Below are 18,901 nucleotides of genomic sequence, written 5' to 3' on the forward strand. Positions count from 1 at the left end.
ACCATACAGAATGTCTTGTGAAAGTCGACCTAGAGGCATTCATAATGACTATATTGACTATATAGCTATGTGCAAATATAAACAAATCGTCATGACTAACATGCTATAGGAAATGTGACATCCTTTAAAGAGCAAAGAATTGTAAGCCTAGAATAGATCGTACATGGTCGGACATGAACTACAGATTTGCCTATTCTAGTTACAATAATATAGCATAGCCTATCTTTACAACTGTTTTTCAGTGGAAGCACTAATTGTTAAGTTACTATAACACTTTAAAAATTCCAATGATAGGCCTAAGCCTTTAGATTCGACTTAGAAGGCAATGCGCAAAATTTTCCTGAACATAAATTGATTAAACTATTGAACCAATATTGCATGGGCACCCGCAGGGGGGGGGGGGGGTAGATGGTGGTGCACTTGCACCCCCTTGGATTCTGACTAAATCTACATCTTCGTAATAAAAAAAAAAAGATCTGGAAGATGTATTTCATTATAAAATATAAAAAATTTGCTAAAATGTGGCTACTCAGAATTCTGAGGCCGCACCTACATGGTTGGCCATCCATTCCATACCCTAGTTATTTTTACTACTAGAGTACATTAACCAGAGGAAGCACTATTTGTTCAGTTGCTACTTAGAAGCTAATTGATTTGATGGTGCGAAAAAAATGGCTAGAATTGGGCTACTCAGAATTCAGGGGGGGGGGGGGGTACAAGTGCACCACTCTGCGGGCGCCCATGTATATTAAAAAGAATTTACTTTCTCAGTATTTTGTTTTTCAGAAAGTAATTTTGTATAGGCTATATAAATTTAGCTTTACTTATTTTGTATAAGATCTAAGATTTATTTCACCATGAATGACAATGAAGCAGTCTAGTCTAAGCGAGGTGAAATCTTTTTTTAGTAGCTATTAGATCTAATAGACTCCTCATATTGATTTAGATGTACTTTTTTACTTGTCTTCTCATATATTACAGACGTTACTCAGAAAAAAGAAGATAATTAGATTAGGCCTATGTCCTACGCAATTCATGTGTCAATCTAAGAAATAAAAGTGATTTATATAAATCTAGACAGATCGAGATCTAGTAGTCACTATTGCGGAGCAGGCATATTTGCGGAACAGCTCATCGAAATTAGTTAAAATCTATTTTATTTTGAAATTTTCTGCTTAACTACTGTAACGGTACTGCGCATGGTCCATTTCTCTACATTTCCAATATAAGGGTTTTCCTTTCACAGCAGAAAATTAATTTTGACTCCAGGTTAAAGTTGACAGGTGTTGAATCGTCCATTATTTTTCACGTAGGCCAGGAGAACCGCATAGGCCATGGCTTAAGGCTTTTTAAAAATGATAATGACACATCACCTGCATGATACACATATTTTTCGGTTTATAAATGGATGATGAAAAATTTCATTTCATAGCTATCTACCAGGAATTCAATTTTTTAAAAATTAGGAGGTGTTTATCCTGTTTTTACCTTTTAAAAGATAGTCACAATTGTGGAACATTATAGATGTTATTTATTTGACCTGCGCATTTACTATCATTTAGCTTAATATTTACATACTGATTTAGATATCGGAATTTAAATATGAGTTTGTATTAGTATACATAAATTTAAAAACATTTAGAGAATAATATTACATATAATATATAATTTATGATTACCATACGTCCAGCAAAAAGAAGACAAATCATAATACCATATATATATATATATAATATTAATATAACAAAAAGAATAAAAGAATAGTGGGGAAAAAAACCTTGTAAGGAAAATCAGGGTAGTGTGACGTCAAATACAATTAAAGAAGAGGTAGAGAGTCTAAAAGTGACAATGTGTTGTCTTAAGCTTTAATAAAATAAAATTAATGTAAAGGATAAGGAGTTCAAGTATTAGAGTAATAAATATATGCTTTATATAGGCTTTGTTCCGACATTTTTACCGTGTTCCGCAATTGTGACTTCTTTAAAACACCTGTTCCGTAATTGTGACTACCCATATCTCAGTCGAATTGAATGTAAAATTTAAATATCTGTTGAAAAATTAAACAAAGAGTCTATTTTTATCTGAAAATGGATGGGCAATGCCTAGATACTTTTAGTTTTTCCATAGGTCTAACCATTACGGAGCAAAAAATTGAAGACTAAAAGTAGCTGCAAACTGTTCCGCAATAGTGACTCTACACATTGGTTGTTTGCTCAAATTTGTTTGATCTCTAAATGTCAATACTGGCATGTGGCACTGGCCAGTTTGTTAAACTTATTAAACTTTAGTCAAGAAGATCTATTACATAGATCTAGAAGTCTAGCTCCAAAATGTCGCCGTGTAGGGAATTAATTACCAAAGTTTTTCCTCACATCGATCATGAAATTTCGGATTATGTAAATGGTAATCTTTTTTTTTTACATTTGCCAATTTTCGTTATAAGAGTCTAGTCTAGATCAAGAGTCTTAATTTAAATTATAGATAGATTGACTCATAAGACTCATTCTGGACAGTCTGAGTCGAGACAGTCGAGTCACAGTCACAGTCACTCAATGAGACTAACTCAACTAACTGAGACTGAGAGTCGCACTTCACACACACTGGTCACACTCAGACATTGACACAGATTGACAGACAGCTGACAGTCACAGGGCTAGGGCTGGGGTCTACGTCTAGACTACTCCCGTGACACTAGTAGTAGTAGTAGACTACTGACTAAGTCAATCCCTGCAGACCGTCAATCAAGAATTTTTCTAGATATCTTTTATTTATGGGTTATTCGTTATAATAGTTATAGATATATAGATCTAGAGACAATATATACTTATGATATATATGAGTAGGCTTATTTATTAATATAAATCTGTTTTATTATAATAATGAGTATATCACTATATGACTTAGACTATGACGACTTAGTCTTAGTTATACTCAAGTAGATCTATCATGACCATGTAGATCTACAATCTACATACGAGTCTATCATCTCTGTCATTACTGTCATATTAACAAAATATATATATATATAATTATATATAAATAAAACTAAAAAAAGTATGTAGCCAGATCTTGTCTATTTAGAATTTAGACAATCTATTAACTAATTATTATTAAGGTAACTTTAGCCAACTAGTTAAAAGACAAGTTGAAGTATTATTAATTAATTAGAATTAGACTGGATTTAATTAGAGATCTAATTCTACATCTAGTAACTAGTTACTTACATTTGATTATGATTACTTACTAATTAAGTCTTAGATCTATCTATGACTATGATTCTATTTTATCTAGAATCTACCCAAAAGTATGAGTCAGTATGACCATGAATAGACTCTAGATTTAAATCTAGTTCTTTTGAAAGATTCGCACTATAATACTCATTTAAATTTGGAATCTAAATGAGATCATTCATAGAATCCGGAAAGTCCAGAGTTAACAAAACTAGTAAGGACTTAAGTCCCACTGAGAAAAATCAAGTACAAGATCTATTATATAGATCTAGCTTGTAACTCTAGCTCTAACATAAAAGTACAATACTAACACTGACTAACAGTCTAGATCTAGTATAATCTAGATTCCTAGCATAGAAGGATCCTAAACCTAGGTATCATCTGCAAAGTCTACATCACAAATTAGAACATTTGAAACAGGATCACTGGGGGAATGGGACTCCACAATGACCTGTTGACCACAATTAGAAAATACTCAGACACACAAATAAAGGCACATTCCTCGTTCCATATGCTCAACAAATTTGTACAGATCCTCCTAGTGCTATTAGAGCATGGAATGGGTTGCCTGAGCTAGCCAGGAAAACCAGTGACTTATCAGAATTTAGGTCATTGGCTAATATGCATGACACATAGAATGTAATCACCTTCTTCTTTGAAGTAACGTCTGACTGTATTATATAAGATTTATAAGATAGAAAACAAAACAAAAAAGTAAAATTATATGACAAGGTCCTCAGAGCTTGTAAAAACCTTCCAGTAGGGAACAGTAATAGGGACGCGGGAAAGAAAAAGAGGCAAACAGAGAAAGTGATGGAAAGACAACATGAATGAGTGGAAAGAGATTCTAGTTAAGACAAAAGACAGAGAGGAATGGAAAAAGATGGTTTTCTCCCAGCCATCCAACAGACTTTAGGGATAAGTGTTGTAAACTGAAGTAACTAGTTGTATCTAGTACTCACCAGACTATTTTTAACTCTACTCATCACTGAGTCTACTGTCTAGCTCTAGAATTAAAGAATGTCTCTAGTATAGTTCTCTTAGACAAAAGAAAATAATCTACATCATTTTTCCTGTTGATAATCTTAAATTTCCTAACGTTTGATCAATAGGTACTTCTCAGCCATTAGAAAATGACAAAAGTAAAATTCTAGTGTCATACACATATCATATTATTGCCACATTGTCATTGTTAATGTTATGTACCAAAATCTCACCTGTTGGCATGTTTAGTTTTGGGTGTGTGGGGTTCATTTTATAGACAGTTTTCTAGAGAGGACATTTTCAAAATGACAAAAAGAACAAAGAACGTGTGAGAGAAAAAAATTTGACACCAAATTTATTCTTGTTTTACAAATACAAGTGTATTTAATCTAAGCTGCATCCTTATGTTTTTGAAGGGCCTGAGCTTCATATTTGCTACTTATAGTTGGCACGCAGAGCTTACATTCATGGCATTAAAAAAAATCTTGGTTGACACTACAGACATACTAACTTTAATGTGATGTGTATTTCTTTTCACGTCTAATACCATATTGACTATGCTTGACACTGTGTTTACGATTTGTATACGGCATATAAAGTTGTGCGGCTTTGCCATAAGTCATAAGTATCCCATAATTTGTTGTTTTTGTTTTGTACAGGAATGCTTGAGGATGGTGGTGATGACTTTGAAACATCAGATGATCTTTATGACGCAATAGGGGTTATGTTGCAGCAGGCTGATGAATCAAAGACAGAAGAAGAAGTTAAGGAAATTTGTGACAGACTCCATAGTTTACTGCACAAGTTGGTTCTGTGTTATTTTTGTTGTTGTTGTTTTAGTCATGATAAAAAGTTCAAATTGTCGGAAGCATGCTTTTAAAAACAAAACTTTATGAGAATGTAGGAAAAAAAAAGGAATATTTTTTTTTGTAAATTGATACTTTCTAGGCTGGGGTGGAATTCAGGATTTTTAGTCCAACCCTTTCTATGAGATGGGAGGGGAGTTAATTTTCATTATGCTGTCCTCTAGATATCATTTTCTGCCATTAGTCTTCTCTTGGACTCAATATCTCCCTGACTTAAAATATTGAAGACAGTTCCTACTTTGTTGTAATATATTCTATTTATATTGAACATTCTACATGCGCCAATTTTCAAAGTTTTAGTTTTTATCTTCTGTTTAATCAGGTCAAATGGTGTGGCAACAAGTATCAATGGGTTGAACAAAATATTAGAGGCACCTTTCCAGATGTCTGACATGGCTGAGGAAAATGGCACCAGTGATCATAGCATATGGCTGATAAAGAGAGACAACTCTAGTGTATGTGTTTGTTTTTATTCTCTCTTTCCAGTTTCTTGATTACACTAAAGGATGTAGAGAAAGATGGTTATGTGTTTGATTATGAGTTGTTCAGCATTTCATGAAGATTCTAAAAGTTTTTCAAATATGCAACTCTAATTATTGACTGGTGACAAATACTTAAAATTGTGTTTGTTGCTTTGACTTTGACAGGAAATTAGTCTAATCAGTTAAGCAATGGTGGAATATTTATAATTTTTCTTTAGAGCCTTTGCTTGTGTTTGTACCACAAACCATTATTTTAGGTGGGAGATTCTATACAAATCTCTATAACCAGTCCATTTAAAGTTAAATACTGTACCTGGTATTGCTTAGGATAATATTTGCTATGTTTATGTCACATATTCACTAGTAGGTTTGAAGTCTCAGAAGCTGAAGAATACTGCTCTTGGTCCAAGCAGCATGAGGTTACCTTGGTAAAATGACTTCAGTTTGATACTGACAATGTATCTATAAAACCTCATAAATGTAATTATTCTTATTTCAGATTGTTGACCAGAAAAAGTTGGAGAAAGCCGACAAGAAGATTCAGAAGAAATTAGGCAAGCGTGATCAAACTACTCTAAAGAAGGTAGAAAGGTAAGACTAGAAATTAAGTAACTTAGTTCAATCGGAACTAACTTTTCTGCTGTAAGAAAGTCTCATCCAGCACAACAATCACTGCTTGTGAGGTACACAATATAGATTGGTGTCTGCTAAGATTTCAAAGTAAAAATTTATAGCTTCATCCAGAATTTGAACGAGACCTTTGGTTAGGCAGGCTTGAATATTGGACCAAAACATTTTTTAAAATCGCTAATAAAGGAACTCAGATTATTTTAAAATATTATATACTTACATTTTACAAAGCTTATATCAACTCACTTTGTCTGTATAGTAAAAAAATTTTTGAACATGTTTTTTTTCCCATTTCCTGTTCTCTGATCAAGTTAAAACTTTGCATGATTATTCATTAAATCTGACAAGACATAAATCAATAAAAAAATTAACCAATCAGTTAATTGTTGGTGATTAATCAATTATTTTTTTTTAAATATTAAAATAAGGGGAATAAATGCTACTTATTAAGGGATGTGGATGTATAAATGGATTTAATCCCTGTATTACGTTTTGACACATTTTTTCTCCCACCTCCCATTCTCAGATCAAGTTGAAATTTTGCATAATTATCTATAGTCCATGACAACACACAAACCAATCAAAAAGTTAACCAATTAGTTAATCATTTATCACCTAATTACTAAATTTTGCTTTATATAGCAGTAATTTTCAGATAAATTAGCTGTTCTTTGTCTATCTCTAGTAATTTTAGAGAAATTTTAAACTAAATTCTAAGTAACATCTAAATTCATCATTAGGCTTAATGTTCTATAATTTTGAGAGAAATAAAGTTTTATACATATTGTTATTATCATTTTTATTCCCTTAAATGTTTTCAATGGACAGCTACTAATTGCTTCATTTCTTATTTGAATGTAATTGACCTTTCCTTTTGTTCAGGCATGTGTTTTTATCTGTTTTAAAGGTTTCCTTATTTTTCAGAACCTGCGCAAAAAACAACAACATAATAAATAAACATTTGTTATTCTTTTATCTAGTGTCCCTGAGATGGCCAGTGCTAGTCAGCAGATAAACAAAAGAGATGCCAAGATGGATGCTTCTGGTACCAACAAGTCCTATGATATTAAGTTGGAGAATATTGACATCTCTTATGGAGATAAGTAAGTAACACTATGTACTAGTTCATTTAAAAACAAATTTGAATTCCAAAGTTTAACGTAGTGAAGTGGCTTTGACGCAAAATCCTTTTTTCTTTTTACTAGGGTACTACTGACTGGTGCAGATCTTCACCTTGTGTTTGGTCGGCGCTACGGTTTCACTGGGCGCAATGGTTTGGGAAAGACAACTTTGCTCAAGATGTTGTCCAGGTAAAGAAAAAATGTATAGTCAGTCAGCATAAAACTCCAATGTTTCATCCACTAAGAATCTATAAAGGGAAATAATTTAAATATTGTAGTGCAGAACACAACTTTTTAATTATTTGATTAACATTTTTCATGAATGGTGTGTAAAGGATGCACATATGCACTGACAGTTGGCACTTTCAATTTCAGACATTGTTTCATTGGAAGCATAACATCCACAAAAACAAAAATTCTTTATTCTTCTTTGTTTTCATTATCCAATTGGAGGGCTCAGAAAATAAGTCTGAGATGAACTTTAGAGTGGCTTCCAAATCAAACTGTTCTCCATACATTTTGTCTATTATGGGGTGGGGTGCCAGTGAAAAGGTATATCTTGGTATGTCTGGATAGTTTATAGAAAGCATCTTTTTTTTTCTGTAATTAAGTAATATCCATTATTTGGATAATGTTACTGAGTAGAGTAATTTCTTAAGGCTTTTTGCTCAATCTCTGAAAATAGGCCAGTTTTTCAGCATTTTCATTTCCAACAGTTTGTAGGTAAGGTTTGTTTCCTTGGAGAGCAATTTCCTTGCAAAAAAAACAACACACTATGTAATCAAATCATTAATATTATATTTATGTTGATTCTGTTTATCTCCATACCAGTGGCTCCCTGAAGATTCCATCCCATATTACAGTTCTCCATGTGGAACAGGAAGTAGCAGGGGATGATACTCCAGCCTTGCAGAGTGTACTGGAGTGTGATGAGAAGAGAGAGTCATTACTGAAAGAAGAGAAGTCTTTGTCATCTCAGCTGCAGTCATCTAGGTATATTGAATAGAACATTTAGTAATCATCTCAGCTGCAGTCATCTAGGTATATTGAATAGAACATTTAGTAATCATAACAACTGCAGTCATCTAGGTACATTGAATAGAACACTTAGTACAAAGATTTTTTTATATTTGGGGATTTGGCACATCAGCACAATTTAGGCAAAGTTGTGCCCACATAGTAAAAAGAAAGGATGGATTTAAAATGGATTTTCTTTCTAAATTACTTCTTTTATGAAGGGCAATGTTTGAGCTCTTAATACCTATAGATTTAAAACTTTACTCGTCCTACCTTAAGATAATGTTTATAGACATAGAGTGCTTCCTAAGGTACTTGAACTTCAACTGCTACTTAATTCAAACCTAGTAGTAATAGTAGCCCCAGGAGATCTTGAGTAGATTACATTGATTTAGAAATTGATGACGTCAACCACCAATTAGGTAAAAGTCTGACACTTTTTTGCTGAGCAGTAAAATTATAGGAAAACATCAGTTATGAAATAATTATTTAAAACCCATTGTGTCTATAATTATTGGTCAAAGTAGTAATTAGCGCTTGATTGGCACACATTGCATAAAAACCCACTTCATTTTTTAGTACTTTGGACTATATATATGCTTTTAATTTTCTAGTCCAGGCAATGACAAAGATGGAGAAGTGTCATCCCGCTTACAAGAGGTGTACAAACAACTGACAGCTATTGAGTCTGACAAGGCTCCAGCCAAAGCTGCCATGATACTTAATGGTCTTGGCTTCTCTAGCAGTGATCAGCAAAGACCGACAAGGTAGTTTGACCAAAACTTTTAGTGAAGTGGGCTTGGTGGAAAACATTATTATCAGTTCACATCTTTTAGAAAATTAATTTAAACCAGCATACAATCATTACTTCAAATTGCATTTCAGGGAATTCTCTGGTGGCTGGAGAATGAGATTAGCTTTAGCAAGAGCTTTGTTTAGAAAGTAAGTTTTTTTTTTTTTTTATTGTCAAGGGTTACGAATCCACTTTTCATACTTACTTTTTATATTTGTCTTTTATGTTCTCTTCATATTTTGGACAAATTGTCTATTTGATAAGAATATATATTAGAAGTAAAAAAACAATGTCTTAAAAAGAAGTTATAAAAAGTGAATGGATATTCCTTAGTTAAACATTACCTATAGGAAGATGAATTATTGTTGAACTAATGGTGTGTACTTTTGTTTTTCAGACCAGATCTCTTGTTGCTTGATGGTAGGTTCTTTGGTTTCATAACAATAACATTAATATTTACATTAAATTATTTTGCCATCTCACCTTAGTCTGACCATTATGCTAGGCAGGGCAGGTATCTTCTATTGGGGGGGAGAGGGGTGAATGTGAACTGAAAGGTGGTCAATGTAACAGAGGTGCTCCAGGGAAATACTTTTTAAGACCAGCTTAGGCGCCAACTTGCTTTTACTGATATAGAGGGGTGTACCTGGCTGCAGTCAGGTTTGGAACGAGACAGCTGCAGATCACTTACAAAGGTCACAGAAACATTTTTTTAGACCAAAAGAAATCCACTGCTAAAGACTGGTGAAGGTGGTGAAAAGAGGGTCTAATTTGACCTCCGGCGGGCAATTGATATGTGTGAGTTGGATGTGGCAAAATATGTCATTTGCTGCTCACTTGCTATGTATTGCCTTGAAATGAGGGTGGAGACCTAAAACTTAAACAATTTTTTTTTGGGCCAGTGAGGGATACATCACTTTTCTAGTTTGAAGCCTGTCAAAATTAATTAATAATATTATATTTTTTATCATATGTTCTTCAGAAAAGTACTGTTTGTTATGCTTTTTTCATCTGTGCCATCTCACCTTGGTTCTGTTTTATTTTCCATTCTTCAATTAACTCTTTCTCTTCGTAATTATTTGCCATGTTCTGACAATTACTCAATAATTTTTTTATTTGTTATCAGGAAAATGTTATATTTGGTATAGAATTAAAAGGGAATGCATGCCCTTTTTTAGATTATATAAATGGATGTTTATAAAACCAAAATGAAATTTGATTTTGGGTATTGTAATTTTAAAATAAAAACTTACTGATTGTGGACAAGTCTCTTTAGAACTAAATCTAAACTATATATAAGCCATATTTATTGATCCAAATTGAACTAAAAGTTTTTTTTTTATGAAAGTTATTCATATTTTCGCAAAAATTAATATATAACATATATTATGAATTAATTAACTATCAATCACAACCCCTTATTATTATATGAAAAAAGCAGCCACTGGAAATACTGCATTCCTCACTAATCTTGGGACTCCAAGACAAGCCTTATTATTATTATTATTATTATTATATGAAAAATGTTTATACAAAATATAGCCTTTTTTTAGCCCTTACTCTTTCTTTTACTCTATAAAAACATTCTTTTTGGTGAAAACACATTCAAAATGAAAAAATAAAGGGAAACTATTCAAGATTAAATTAACAGCAATTAAAAACATTTTGAGAGGAAAGAAAACAAAACAACTGATTTTTACCAAACTATCTTCAATTTGGCTGTAAGAATTAGGTAAAATCAACAATGGAATGGTATCATTGATTAGGAGATAAAGAGTTAAAACTTACCCCCTATATATAGCCCTGAAATGAAGATGAGACTTTAGACTTAACATCTTTCAGAAGTGTACTAATGGGGATTCTTGTTTCATCTGTGATTTTCTTTTTGAACATTACAGAGCCCACAAACATGTTGGATATGAAAGCCATCATTTGGCTGGAGAATTATTTACAGGTGAAGTGTACTTCAAGACTAACAACCTTTTTTTCTTTTTTAAGTCATTTACATATTAACTTCAACAGTTCCAACAGTTGTTCAATTTTAAAACATTCGAAGGCTTTATTATTACAATAGTAGATGTGTTTACTAACAAGCAATAGAAAAAAGAATACTTTTTAAAAACACAGTTTATCCCAAGGAAAGAACCGCTAATTACTACCATTTGTCTGAAAATCAGTGTTTATCTAGTTCCCTTTCTGCTATATAAAACAAAATCAATTAATTAGTACTAAATGAGTTAACTAATTGGTTAACTTTTTTATTGATTCATGTATTGTCTTCAACTATGAATAATTATGCAAAATTTTAACTTGATCTGAGAATGGTAAGTGGAAGAAAAAGCATGTCAAATCGTAATAAGGGGACTAAATGGATATATATTTATATATATACACCTCTCATTAAGTAGCATTCAGACCTGCCTACCGTTACGCAAAATGCGTATTCGTTACGCAAAATCTCCCAAAAATGACAGTCAGTGCGCAAATACGCATTTAACCCGTCGCGTTACGCATTTCGTATCCTTTTTTTTTCCCCTCTCTTGACTAGCTTACGAGCGGTCACGGAGGTCACGCTAAGCCGTCCTGTTGGGGGGGGGGGGGGAACAGAAAAGGTGGGGGAACACATTGTGTCCAGATCTATACGTTGATTGGTTCTTAATAGCAATTAGATTTAGTCTAGAAATGAAGAACGCGAGAGTGAGGGAGTGGCGGGTTGGTACCGTCAGTTAGCTGATACACCAACGTGACTTTTTTTTTTGTAAGTTCATTAGTAGAAATTAATTTTGTTGAATCCCTGAGTCCCGTATTCATTTGTATAGAAAAAAATATTGATGTGCTATCGATTCAAAACACATTGAGTGACATTGTAGGCCTAGATATCTAGTCTAGATCTAGATCTGGATTCTAGATCTAGATAACTTGTTATACAGGAATAGATCTAGCTAGAGTCTAGCTAGTCATTACGTTATGTCATGATTCTCTACATTACTCTACAATCTGGACTCTAGATACAATTTAGTTGTCGTATGATTTAGATTGACTAGATCTAGATCGATAACATCTATGATCTACTACCATCTAGTCTAGATCTAGACTAGATTCTTAGTATAGAATAGATCAAGGATGAAGGTAGGCCTACGACAGTTTGGAGTAGACCTACGTTTGTAGCGGATCCACGGCATTGGTAACACTCTTGAGCCCAGATCTAGAGTAGATTATATTCATTATATAGAAATAGATCCAGATCTAGTCTAGATATCATCTCTATTGTCGTATTGATCTAGATTTAGATTGTAGATCTAATCATGACATCTAGATCTAATATTATATATATATATGACAAAATAGTGTATCGCGTAAGTGTTACGCATTCTGGTGCCAAAATACGCATTTTGACCATCAGCGTTATGCAATAATTTGGACTTTTTTTGGTAGGCAGGTCTGAGCATTTATTGCCCTTATTCTGATATGAAACAAATTAATTAATCACCAAAAATTAATTGACTACTTTTTTTTTTTTTAATTGATTCGTGTCTTTATGACCTAATTTCATTCATTCAATGAATAATTGTGTAAAGTTTTAACTTGATCTGAGAATGGGAAATGGGAAAGAACATGTTCAAACTTTCTACCAGACAGACAGAATGTGTTGATATAAGCTTAGTAAAAACTTATTGGAAATATGAATTTATTTTAATATTTAAGTACTTTTTTTTTATTATAACATAGTGACAAATTTAATTGCAAAGGATAACATTTAAAAAAAATATCCTATGACATTATATTCTGATAAGCTTTTAATATGAACAATGGATTAATAAATAACAAAAAAAAAAAATTTTTTTTAAACCTCATTTCAATATTTCTACTCTTGTTGTGTCTTCAGACTTGGCCAACAACTATCCTTGTAGTGTCTCACGACAGACTGTTTCTGGACTCTGTGTCTACAGACATTATCCATTTACACTCATGCAAACTGGAGTCTTATAGGGGAAACTACGAAGTCTTTCATAAAACTAGAGAGGAGAGGCTGAAGAATCAGAGGAAGGAGTATGAGGCACAAAAGCAGTATAGGGACCATATACAGGTGAGACTTACCTTCCTTGTTAGTTCCGTGCAACCTTAAAGCCAACTATTATAGGTCAGGGTAAGAGTCTGTTGAAATCAGATAACATTTAGATTATTGGTTCACAAAATAATATTAATGACACATTACAAGATTTTAGGCTATTGTAAAAACACTCCTACAAACTGCAATTCCAGGCCAAAAAGTGAAAAGGAATTAAGGAAAGATGGCTCAAAATGTTTCATACCTAACTATTATAGATATAGATAGAAATGGCAGTATTTAATAACACACTTATGGGATTCTACAGCCTTACTTTACAGAAGCTTAACTAAGAAAAGGGAAGACTTTGAAATATTGTGCTACTTCTAATGGTCTGAATAAGAAAAAAAAGATTCTTATTTATATGCTTACTTCAATCTGCATTTAAAATACACTTTAATTAGACCTCTTAACATAGCAGCTAATCTATTTAACAACAGCACAATGCTGATATAGAACTAAAGGAACATCAAAGAGAACATGAAATTTTGATCATATTTGATTCCTTTTAATCTTTAAAAAATAAAAAGTGTGTGTCAACAAGTATACATTTGTTTTCAATACCAAAGATTAAGGTTAAGTTAATTGTTTTACATGACTATGCAAAGTTGCAACATGCATATTTTTTCACATCTGATGCTGACAAAGTCATTTCTAAATGAGAGAAATAAAAATTCTTAATTAGGATTGTTGTGTACATGTCAGAAGAATGTACTTTTAAATAAATAGGTGCTTAGATAGATCAGTTTAGTATAAAGAAAGCTTTGTGATAGTATTTACTAACTCAATGTATTTTCCTGTACCTCAATATCATCCCATCTTTGGTCCCATGATGAAATAAATAAAATAGAGAACATATTTACCTGTTAAATATTTGACTTTGCTTGTTAATTATAATTTTTCAAAACTTTTTTTTTTAATATCTGTTTAGGTGTTCATAGATAGGTTCCGATACAATGCCAACAGAGCTGCCCAGGTACAAAGTAAACTCAAGCTCTTGGAGAAATTGTAAGTCTCTATGACCTAATGCCATTAATTTCTCTTTTTTTATGCATGATCAAATGTAAAGCTTGTCTTTTTTTTTTTTACCAGGCCCGAGATTCATCCACCAGAGAAAGAATCTGAAGCAGTACTCAGGTAGTTTATTATTAACTTTTATGTGGGTTTTTTTTTTTTTGGATACTGGGAAATCTTTTGATTGCATTGGTTGCAGTTGCAAAGTTTTTTAATTGACTTAAGCAGAAATATTATTGATTACTTAGTATTGATTTCTTAAAAGGAAAAGTTTGCTCTGGTTAGCTGTTCAAAGCGAGTAATAATTCTTATAGTCCTAGCTAAGTTGAATGACTTTGGTAACATGTTCAAATCTAACAAGAATTAGTTACTAACAACACCGAGCACGATATGGCTTAAAATGTGCCAAAAAACTCAAACTCTTACTAACAACACACTTATAGTTTAACAGGGTTTAACATTTTTTCACATGATTTAAGCCATGTCTTATTATCTTCCCCTTCTGATTGAAATGTTAACTGATGAATGCACTTCTAGGTTTAATGAGTGTGACAAGCTATCTCCCCCTATACTGCAACTTGATGATGTTACATTCTACTACAACAAAGACAGGATACTCTTCAATAAAGTCTGTGTCAATGCCAACATGGATTCCAGGATTTGTATAGTAAGTCATGCGGCAAAATTACCATCCTCCTTCGTGAAAATAGTGTTTGTTAAAATTTCATTGTGACGTTTTATTGACTTAACAACAGGAACAGGATTCAAAACAGTCATTTAAAAAAAAAGGATTGGATTTGAGTTAAAAATGTAAATATTTCCTTTTTGTTATAAAGAAGTGAGATTTTTTTCCATATAAGGTGTAGTCTAAGCAGTAAATTAATGGTTTAAACAGAACATGTCACCAAAATTCTCATCTTAAAATTAATATTTGCTTGATCTAATTTGTTAACTGTATGCTATATATGGCCTGTGATGCTGTGTTATTTGGCCCCTCAAAAATCATGCCCTCTGTGCATAATGGAGCCATCAAAAGTCAGTTTCATTGTTTTTGGGGTTGTGTGGCCCATGACATGTCAGAAATATCTATGACCCCACCCCCTCTCCCCTTGGCTGAAATGGTTTAACACCTCTAGTTGAACTTGTCTGCTCTTACTTTTTAAAACTGCTTTTAGCATCCAATCATTAGATAAAGAGAATTGGACTATGTTCTATCATTGGAGAGAGAGAACCAGAATTTAACAAGTTTTTTAAAGCTGGAGACTATGTTTTTAGCAAAGGGCAAAACATTTTTGTAATAGCGAGGATTATATTTCTTACTTTTACCTATCCATTAGTCTGTTGGACTGTTGGGGCACCAAACAAGATTTTTTGACCGTCTTTCTCCATTCCTTCCTGTCTCTTGCCTTGTTTAAAACCTCTATCAATGGAAGGCCCGTCCATTCTTTTATGCTGTCCTCCCATTGCTTTCTCTGCCTCTTCTTCTTTTTCCTGGTACTGTTCCCTGAAGGAAAGTCTTTGCGAGCTCCGTGGATCTTGTAATATGGCCATATATTTTAAGCTTGCGTTTCTTTACAATAGTTAGCAGGTCATCATTTGGTCTGATCGCTGCAGTAACCCTGTCTCTAATCTCTTGGTTTGTGATCCGGTCTTTGAAAGTGATGCTTGTAGCATCTCAATTCCATTGCTAGGATCCTCCTTTCTAGCTCTGCAGTCAGCGTCAAAGACTCGCAAGCATATAAAAATGTGGCCATGACCAGGATCAGTCTGATTTTGGTGCCAAGGGCCAAGCCCTCTACTAATGTTTAATAACTGCCCATTATATTTTTCTTGAAATTTGTTCTAAAGACATTCCTCTGTATGAATGTGATTCTCTGTTTTTGAAATCAACATTACAAGTATGCCTGGCTTCATTTTTTGATAAAGTTGCTAATAATAATGGCATAATCTTCAATTTCAATGATTAAGAATGAGTGCAGTGTTTCACTTAACCCAGTTGTGACCTGCATATTTTTCCACCTCTCATGCATAAGAAGCTGTTGTCTATTGGGTGTCTATTTAAGTTTTCTTTTCATCTTCTGCATCTTTCAATAAAATTAAAACTATTGAAAATGGGGTCAATGGCTTAGTCTCTGCTATTTTCCCATGGCTTTGTTTATTATAAAATGTTGTAAGCAAGCATCACTGTGGCAATAAAATATAAAAATTTTTTTGTTCATTTTTTAGTTGTTATTTTTGTTGTGTGCTTCATTCTTCCAGGTAGGTGACAACGGTGCAGGTAAAACAACCTTACTGAAGCTGTTGTTGGGAGAACTGGAGCCGTGTAGTGGGTACCGTCATGCTCACAGAAATCTGAGGATTGGTTACTTTAGCCAACACCATGTGGACCAACTGGATATGTCTGTGAACTCTGTTCAGCTTTTAGCCAACAGATTTCCTGGTGAGTCACTTGTTAGCAGACATGATGACATTCATACCTAATGACTACCTTACATTTTGGGGGGATTATTTTGTATTTTCCCTACACTTTGTCACAAATTGTGTCTTAATGGTTGGAACTACACACTGCAATAAAAAATTATAACACGAATATTGATGTTAATATTATGCAAGAATATTGATTTCTGGGTTGTTGCTAGAAATACATAAGGTGTTGAGGAATATTAGAGGCAGTCATTGGGTTTAATATGAATGTAATCAGGTCTTTCATTAAATATATTTTGATTACATTGTATCCAGACAAAAACATTTTCCTATCATATTGTAAATAATATTTAAGGTATTAAAAGCTCAAGCTATTAAGCAAAATCAAATTATTCACTCCCTAAGACTCCCTTCCAATGTAGCAGACACTGGACAAGATTGTGGCCATTGTGAAACCCTGTAAGACATTTAATAAAAAGCTAATGCTTTTTCTGTTTTTTTTTTCCAGGTATGCCTCAAGAGAGTTACAGAAACCAACTTGGATCTTTTGGTGTTTCTGGTGATTTGGCACTGCGCCCTGTGTCCAGTTTATCTGGAGGACAGAAAAGTCGAGTGGCTTTTTCTGTAATGAGTATGACAAAGTAAGTGGAATGCTTTAACTTTCAGAAATAGAGTAAAAAATAAATGTCGCTACTTGTGTAACTGTATGCCATCTACATTTTATGCTGTCCAGCTATGAAATCAGGAAATAAAAAAGCTGCTACTGTCAGTGCTTTCTAAAATAGTTTCAACAACTTTTTTTGGCTTTCTAAATTAATTATATTTTTTGTGAGCAAACTAAAGAGTACTTTTGTTATGATGTGAAACATAAGTTTTAATCATATTGAAAGACTTGAGTTGCAGAATTTTTACCTTGCTCTGTACAGGGAGTTAGTCTTCTCCTTGTTTCTTTTTTTTTTCTTTACTATGAATAAACTGACCAAGTATTATGTATTCACTTCCATGTGCTACAACTCTGTAACCGTGATGACTCAATTCATGTCAATGATTCAATCGATTCTGAGATAAATTGTTTAGAAATAAACAATTGAAACTTGGATGACATGCAAGGCAATAGGAAAAAAGACTCCCAACTTCAACACCCAAGCAGACTCCCGTGACTGGCAGCTTTAACACCAAAGCAGACGCCCTTGACTGGCAGCTTAAACACCAAAGCAGACGCCCTTGACTGGCAGCTTTAACACCCAAGCAGGCGCCCTTTTTTTTTTTTTTTTTTTTTTTTTTTTTTATATATGTGGCCAAGATTGCTTCTCATAAACACAACAGGAAATGCTCTTTAAGATGAGCCATTGTATTCTACCTCTTAAGATGTGTTTCACTTTAAAAAAGATTTCACTTTTTTAATAATCTCAATTTTTTTTTCTTTTTAGTCCAAATTTTTTCATCCTAGATGAGCCTACGAATCACTTGGACATGGAAACTATTGAAGCTTTAGGAGATGCACTGATCAAGTTTCCTGTAAGAACATAGTTTTTTACACATCTAAGTCAAATTTTGATTTATTTAAATTAATTACAGTATTGATGTACATCTGTTTCTAGAGTTGGCCAAAGGTGTTGTGTGGCCAGCAGAATATTCTTAATTACTTTCTCCAGCTGAAGTCGAATTCCCATTTAGGGCTAGAAAAACTCTGGGAGTTAATTCAGGCCCCAGATAACTAGTTAAAGTCTAGATACATCCTCAAGAAATCAAACTTGTAATCTTGGAACAGCAGCTGAGCTTTTATCCAGTGTAAAAAAGCCAATATTTTCATCTTTTCAGTTGGATTGAGCCTCTGTTTTGTTTATGTTATGTAACCATATTTATGTCTATGAATGAACATATTTTGTTTGTCCCCAGGGTGGTGTTATTTTAGTCTCTCACGATGAACGACTAATACGAAGTATCTGCAAAGAGCTGTGGGTGGTACAAGGTGGCACTGTCACATCTCTAGATGGTGGAATAGAGGAGTACAAACGACTAGTTCAGATCGAGCTTGAGTCTCACTGACCATTGTATCAACTTTGTGAATAGAAAACTTAATTTATGTTCAGGCCATTGGTTTAGTGAAATTAAACAATAAAATTGTACATAATTATCTTTTTAAAGGTTTTGATAAGTTTCTCAGTATTGTGAATGTTTGAGTTCCCTTTTTTTTTTTTTGACATAAACTTGGCCATTGTTTATGATGCC

At 33.2% G+C, this 18,901-nt stretch overlaps 1 protein-coding gene across 1 annotated transcript; it reads left to right on the forward strand.

The window, feature by feature from the left end:
* Positions 1-2,245: 2,245 nt before the first annotated feature.
* LOC106070317 (ATP-binding cassette sub-family F member 3-like) lies at positions 2,246-18,806 on the forward strand. The gene is made up of 19 exons (XM_056008012.1): positions 2,246-2,403; positions 4,874-5,018; positions 5,403-5,535; positions 6,062-6,153; positions 7,173-7,295; positions 7,398-7,502; positions 8,145-8,306; positions 8,945-9,097; positions 9,216-9,272; positions 9,521-9,543; positions 11,022-11,077; positions 13,010-13,210; positions 14,163-14,239; positions 14,324-14,368; positions 14,783-14,912; positions 16,505-16,685; positions 17,178-17,310; positions 18,100-18,187; positions 18,569-18,806. The coding sequence occupies exons 1-19, from the start codon at positions 2,331-2,333 to the stop codon at positions 18,716-18,718; spliced, it is 2,127 nt and encodes a 708-aa protein (XP_055863987.1). The 5' UTR covers positions 2,246-2,330; the 3' UTR covers positions 18,719-18,806.
* Positions 18,807-18,901: the final 95 nt, after the last annotated feature.

Source organism: Biomphalaria glabrata, chromosome 13 (genome assembly GCF_947242115.1).
Source record: "Biomphalaria glabrata chromosome 13, xgBioGlab47.1, whole genome shotgun sequence".
NCBI lineage: Eukaryota > Metazoa > Mollusca > Gastropoda > Planorbidae > Biomphalaria > Biomphalaria glabrata.

Excerpts from the sequence above, each read along its gene's own strand:
- LOC106070317 (XM_056008012.1), top strand. The coding sequence starts at position 2,331 with ATGTCGCCGTGTAGGGAATTAATTACCAAAGTTTTTCCTCACATCGAT. Across the intron at positions 5,019-5,402 it reads CTCCATAGTTTACTGCACAA|GTCAAATGGTGTGGCAACAA; the intron begins GTTGGTTCTGTG and ends CTGTTTAATCAG. Across the intron at positions 13,211-14,162 it reads AGTATAGGGACCATATACAG|GTGTTCATAGATAGGTTCCG; the intron begins GTGAGACTTACC and ends ATATCTGTTTAG.